Source organism: Carassius carassius, chromosome 37 (assembly GCF_963082965.1).
Source record: "Carassius carassius chromosome 37, fCarCar2.1, whole genome shotgun sequence".
Taxonomy (NCBI): Eukaryota; Metazoa; Chordata; class Actinopteri; order Cypriniformes; family Cyprinidae; genus Carassius; species Carassius carassius.
The window spans coordinates 7,837,491-7,844,733 of NC_081791.1; the positions used below are offsets into that span (position 1 = coordinate 7,837,491).

Sequence of the window (7,243 nt, forward strand, 5' to 3'; positions counted from 1 at the left end):
TGTCTTTATTTCAAAGATGGATCAGGAACTCAGGAAGGAAGTGGCCTTGAAGAAAAGTCTTCAATCAATAATAGATGATGATGAGACCAAGGTCTACATCTCTGCAATCCTACATAATAGTTAGGGGGTCCCACACAGAGTTTGCTCCTCAGGTTTGGTTTTTTCTACAGCATGCTGAGTAGAAGCATTCGGGTCTTCTCCTCCAGCTCTGGATCTATTTAAAGATGTTCTGGAGATGAGGCAGTCTGCGGTAGGTCCACTGGTTTATTTATCCTGCATGGGCTCTGACTATTTTCGGGCTGACTTCACAGGGCACTAATTGCTCTCGTTTCACTGTTAGGTAATGGGAAGAGAAGGAAATGAACAATCACTCCCATGTTTGTTTGAGGGTGAGGTTGAGTCTGCAACTCTCCGTATGTGTACAAGCTTGTACGCAAATGGAGTCGTGTGTTAATGACAAGACATTCTGCTTGGAGAGAAAAAATGCACGGCCTGTTTTTTGTATATTTGTTTTCTTTCCATTCAGCCATTTTTATCCAGAATTTGAATTGAGGAACTAAGGAATTTATGAAAGAAAGTGTTGTTGTTTTTTTCTCCACAAATTGCATAAAGTAGTATGGAGAAGTTTAAAAAGTAAAAACAAAAAGAGGCAGTAAGAAAAAGCTCGTAGTCATATATCATGAATGTGATTTGTTTCTGCAAGTGGGATCATAACACTCTCAGGTGTAAACATCTGTCTGTCCTACAGCCTGGAGGGTATGTTGTACATCCTGACCCCTCTCACTCACTCACTACATTGCACATCGGTGTGGCAGATTCCTATGTCTGTTTGAATTGTCCAATGCTCTGAAAAGATCAAACTCTCTCCCCGTTGCCTTGTCCGTGACCTGTCCTGACACACAAAGCAGGTAAACAGGCCACTGGGTTACTGTGAGCTCAGATCAACGGTCTAAGCCGTCTTCTTGTTTGATATAATACAAGACTTTCACCTTCTTCTCACTTCGGTCATGAACCCAGGGTGAAATTTCACCCCAGCAAATATGTACATCTCTGTAAACTGTGGATTCGTCTGCTGGGGGTTTTAATAAACCCAGATATCCCATTGACATTTGGAGTCTCACTTGAAAAAAGTTTTTATTCTCTTTCTCTGAGGAACAGTCAGTGAGAATGCCAAATTTGTCCATGTGTTTCATATATTTGTTAAATTTCGAGTATTACTTCTTGGAGACTCTGGATTTTGGTAATGGACTGTTGATGGAGGGTATACATACAGAAATATAAATTGACTGAAGCACCTCAGCTGTGATGTTATTCCTCAGCTCTTTGCTCTATGTGAATCCCACTGCGTTGCTTTGCAGTGGAACCATAAGTATCAAAGCTGTGAGTGATTGTCCGTGCAGTTTGTCTGCTAGCACCCCCTGAGGGATCAGCCTACAAACTTACCACATTATAAAGCTCAAAGCGTTCACCACTGCCAGGATGAAAAGAGCATTATCACCCTGTTTCATTGAAGAGCTTAGGTGGTTAAATGGAGAGAACATTAGAGCCCTTGGAGCCGTTTAATGATGTAGGCTGCCAGAGTTAAATTCACTAGGATTCAGAAGTGCATAAACAACTCTGAAGATCTGAGCCCTGATCCCGAGAAGGCCTACCTCTAAATTTTTCGTGAATGCTTTTTTATTTTGTATTTTTTTATTGACAGCATAAAGAGAGGACACAAACTGATGCAAAAAAGCGGCAGGAAAGAGATCGGTAAATGATGTACCTGAAAGTCCTATTTAAACTTCTCTTCTTAGTATGAGCACCATGTAGCAACTTGTGTGTGTTAGCTACTAGGTGCTAGGTAAAATTTGACATATATTTGACATCTGCTTTCTCAATAGCACTTAGTCACTATGAAATCAAAATAAAATAAATAAATAAACAAAATCTAGTATTTTATCAAATTATACTTAGCTGTTGGAGTCTTTCCCATGGCTGCCTCATGGGCAGGGCTTTTGGTGACACAAGTTTGAATCTTGCATTCCTTTAAAACAAAAAACAACTCAACACTTATTTATTTATTACTGATTTGCATATTCAAGTGCAAAAGATCTCAGATCCACTAGAAAAGCATTTTATTTATTTATTTATTTTTTTTTTAATTGCAAGACAAAACAATTAAAATAGGGCCGCTGAGTTGATATTTTAAATAATACTAATTTAAGCACTGGTTGCTAGGCAAATGTACATCGCATAATTACAATATCAGCAATGTAAAATGTCAAAATGCAACAATTGGCCACAGAAACTTCCAGTGGATTTATTTACTGTAATTTCTTCTCATTTAATGTCTGTATTTATGTTAGAAAAATGGGTTGTGAACAGCATTTTGTATTGACTGAACTAAACTAAAATTTGTTTCATGGTCACGTGACATAATTGATAAGTGTGTTCCAGCTGTTTGTAATATTTGTTACACAGTGATTTAGGTGTCAACTCTTCCTGTTTGACACTTAAAACATAAATCTCTGGTCAAAAGGGCCACTAATAGATTTATGGCCCTCAAATTAGATAACATAACACACTTCAGAACTTGAAGGCATCTTTCACACACTCTCTCTGTTCTTGTTTCTGACTCTAAAAGGTTTCAAGGCCAAAGCACTGGAAGTTGAGGCGGGCCAGTAAACGAAAACATGTGTCTGCAGCCCTCAGCTCGAGCTCAACATTAATTTGTGTTTGTGTAGAAAATTGCCCTGAAAGATGAAAATGTATGGACCTTGGCTTCAGGGAATGGGTTGACAGCTTTGAGGTTTGAGCTGGTTGATTCTTATACTCATCTTAAGCTGAGCTAACCTGATGCTAACTCGTTTCAGTACAGCTCTAAAATAAATTTTCAGTGTGTTCTTTGAATTGAGGGTTTTATCCTTATTTTAATACAGTTATAGTTATTTAAAAATTGCCTTAAAGCCTAATTTAAACCAACTGTCATATATGTGTTTGTAATATATTGTTATTGGATTAAATGTGTTGCTTAAAAATATGCAGTTATTTTTATATTAAGTATTTATTTATTTATTTAAAAAACTAAATATCGTCAACTATGGCACATATTGTATAGTTCTAAAATGACTTTTAATCTCCTGAAAGTCTAAAAGGCTTCTATCTGCATCTGTACTGAAAGACAAACAATAATTTGACATTAAAAGAGGGTGAAAGGTGAAAAACGAAAATTGCCATCTTTTACTCAACCTCATGAAATACAAAAAAAAAACGATTTTTGTTCATTCAATGAAAGTCTGTGACGGCCCAATGTTGTTTTAGGCCCCATTGACTTTCATTGTATAGACAAAACAGTTAAAACATTCTTTAAAATATCTTCTTTTGTGATCTGCAGAAGAAAAAAAGCCATACAGGTTTGAAATTCATAGAGGTTTGAGCGTGAGTAAATTAATTTTGAATGAGCATCTGATGTTCTGCTTCTTCTCAATGCAACAGCGCCATGAAGTTTGTGTGAAGACTTCATTTCCAGGCTTTTTAGATCCTCCGTATCTACAAATATAAATCAATCAGCAGTCAGTGTGTTTAGGAATGTGTATGCGAGTGTTATTCATGTTAGTGTACAAACCGCAATCTCTAACTATTCCTGATCTGATGTACCTAACGTCCACTCCTGTTGAAACCAACAGAAACAAACAAAAATCAGTGCAAAAACAGACTCTCTTGGTGACAGACTTTTTCTATTTAATACTGGCAGAATGTCCAGCGCTGCTGCCTGCTTTCTCAGTAGCACGTTTGCACAGCTCCCACTTTTTGCTCTATAAACTATTCTAAATGTAATTTTAAGAAAGACTCACCATGCATAAAATAATAATGATAGTATCTGCTTGTTATGTCCATAAAGAAATAAGCTGTAGTAGATACATAATATTAATGAATCCATTGAGTAAGGATGCTTTTGCAGAGATGACAGAATGTTTTGATTGTTTTTATATTTATTAATTACTGATTTGCATATTAAAGTGTAAACGATCTCAGATTCACTAGAAAAGCAGTTAATGAAAATGCATTATATATATATATATATATATATATATATATATATATATATATATATATATATAATTTCAAGACAAATAAATTACAGTACAAAGGGGTGCTGGGCTGATATTTCAAATAATGCTCATTTAAGCACTGGTTGCTAGGCAACCAAACATCACATAATTAAAATGTCAGCAATGCAAAATGTCAAAATGCAAGAACTGGTCACAGACACTTCATGCATTTAAAGTTTGGTGAGTTTTCAGGGCAGGGATTAGAAGTTATAGCAGTTCGAAGTGGAATAATAATGACAGGCCAGGGCATATGCAATAGAAATCAGACCGGAAAGCAGTTGCATGTTCTGTACATGTCTAATGCACACACTTTTTCTTAGTTTGTCTAAAAGTTTGGCATAAAATTTTTTAAAAAAGACGACCGATGAATGAGCACTTTGAGTAAATGGCGTCAGTAGAATAGAGCTTTCTTGCAGAATGGTCTCCATCGTGCTTAAACACACACTTTGACATCTCAACAATGACATGCACATCAAAGCTCAGTCAATATTTACATCAATCTGCTCTCCTCCAGTGAAGAAAGAAAGTGTTAGACGAGGCATTGCATGTGAAAGACTGCTGGTCTGATTTGCACAGACTCAAAATCTGTGAAATACCTGGCAGAATCAGTTTGACCAACAGTATTGGCTGGATTATTCATCATCAAGTTTCATAAAAATCCTAATTATATTAATAGTTTAGTTTGCTGCAGTGTTTAATAAATGTACTAAATGGACACAAATTTTACATTTAAAGTCATGCGATATATTGCATGAAGCAATAAAAATCCCTATAGCACTTGCAGAATAAAAATAGATACAATCTTATGCACTTGCAACTGTCTAGAGACACTGCTCAAGACATTTCAATATGTTTGAAAGGTTGTGGTACATGTGTTTGCAATCCAATTCCCAACCGTGAGCTACGCTTCCTCCGAAGCCTGAAACACAACTCTCTCCAGTTATTGATTCACGTGAGCTGCACAACGTTTTATGAGCGAACATTTGAGTCCTCCTTTGCGTCATCATTCACAATCAGGGGACATATGGCATGCCTTAGCGATTAGCATGGACTTAAACCCAACAGGCTTCCAGCTGACATGGAGAAACCCAATACTCTACGGAGCGCCCCACTGCATCACTCTACACACACGTTCCCATCAGATACCGCTGCACTGAGAACTGTCACAGGACACATAAACCAGCATTGCTTTTCACGTTTGGTAACCAGCCTGTACGGTTCGCTCGTGCTGAAAGTGTCCCATTTGGGTCAACGTAGTTTCACATATTTTGTATTACAGTCCTGATTGAAGGTGCAAATCAACACCGATCACTCAAGACAAATCACATGTATGTCATACATCCATAAATGGGATCAGAAAAGAAAGGTCTTAATAATATAATGCATTTAATCTCATAATCATAATTAGGATAGCATAAATGTTAATAATCACGATAATTTAAAATATAAGCATTAAATAGAGGAGAAAAATACTTCCCATATGGTTCTCGTTGACATGAAGGTCATGCGCTAAATTAAACAATGGCATTTTAGCACAAATCCATCTGTCACTTAGTAGAAACTGTCAAATCAGACAAACGCCAGGTAGCATGACTTGCACTCATCCTAATAAACCACGAACAAACTACTCAAGATAAAAGAAAACATGCCACAGACTACATTAAATACATGTGCACTTAAGCATAAATATGATTTATGAAGTCCTAAATGTGTTTTCTGCAACCGCTGACAGCATGAAACCACAGATCCTTATGAAACCAAAATTTTCAGTCTATCTCTTGTTAATAACTTTACATGTGTTTGTAGCTCATGGTAATATCAACAAATTCTAATAGTTTTGTTCACCTCTGAACAATCACTCATATTTAAGTGACGCAAGTTCTGGGTCTTGAAGCAAAACCAATTGAGAACCATTAAGTCTGTGATTAACCTAGAGCCTTTTATATCTTCCCAACCCCTCATCCAGGCATAAAACAATAATATTTCAGCGTCCTTTTGAAGATATTTAAGGTAATCAAACCAAACATCCCTCAAGAACTTTTCACAACCCCTCAGTCTCAGCAAAGCAGGCGATGGAAGCAGGAGGTCGTACTCACAGGTAAGATGTCAAAGGACTTAGGTCGGTTGGTACACTGGATAGTCCTTGTTCGGAGCAGTCCACGAGCAGTAGGATGCCATCCTCCTCACACTGGCACGCGGACGGGCACTGCTTACCAGGCACAGCGGCACCCGGCGACCCGTGAGAATGAGCACACGAGACGGCATGCAGGATCAGTAACACCACCAACATGACAATGACTCCAACTCTTGTCTTTCTCTGGGTGAGCTTTATATGTGTCTGTCTCTCTGCAGTCTCACTCAGCTGTAGCTCTGTTTGTGTGTATGTGTCTGTCCGCTCTCAGCTCTCTGAAATGTTATCCTGAGCCTCGTCTCTGTAGATTTATTCTGTCACTTCAAACTCCCATGGGTGAATGAGTCAGTCAGGGGCTTACACAGGTCTTCTCTCTCTCTCTCTCGTCTCATCTCATTTAGGAGACATTCACCTATTGTAGTGGAAGCTTGCAGCACTCCTCTCATTGGCTGGAGCTTTTGGAGGGCGGGGATGGCTGGCACAGCACTCCTCCTACTTTCTCTTGCGCGCTCTTTCTGCCTGAGGCAGCTGGAGTGGATGGTTGGAAGAAAGCAGGAGAGCCGAACTCTGAGAGGGGGGACTGTATGCTGTATGCAGAGATCTCATTTTTACTATGGTTTCCCATCATAACTTTAAAGCTACCACAATCCTTCCCTCACAATTACTTTTCTACAACTGCTGCAATCCACTTTCGTGGAAAGTTCCCTAGATCCTACAACATAAATTTAGCTGACAAGCACTGACCGCTTCTCCTGCCGTTGCTCCATATGAATAATGCGTGAATGTTGTTTCGCTCCATTTCTTTCGGAGAAACGCTTACATGGTGTTTTATAACCCCAACAACATTAATTGAGTTAAGCTGCGGGCTCCCCTCAACACCATCAGCCAAACAAACTACAGATTTACTACTTTTCTGTCCTAGCTTGAACAGCAGGGTGTCTCTTCACTGCAAGAGGCATGAATATACAGAGTGAGAGACATTCTCATGGCTTGCTCGGTGGGTCTCACTTTAGCAAGT

The 7,243-nt window shown here is 38.5% G+C and overlaps 1 protein-coding gene across 1 annotated transcript in view; it reads right to left on the minus strand.

Moving 5' to 3' along the window:
* The window catches only part of LOC132117916 (leucine-rich repeat-containing G-protein coupled receptor 6), an 88,396-nt gene extending 81,768 nt beyond the window's left edge, over positions 1 to 6,628 (minus strand). Inside the window, exon 1 of the mRNA XM_059527279.1 lies at positions 6,191 to 6,628. Within this exon, the coding sequence (XP_059383262.1) occupies positions 6,191 to 6,384 (194 nt within the window). The 5' untranslated portion in view covers positions 6,385 to 6,628. The remainder of the gene's footprint in view (positions 1 to 6,190) is intronic.
* Between the last annotated feature and the right edge of the window lie 615 nt (positions 6,629 to 7,243).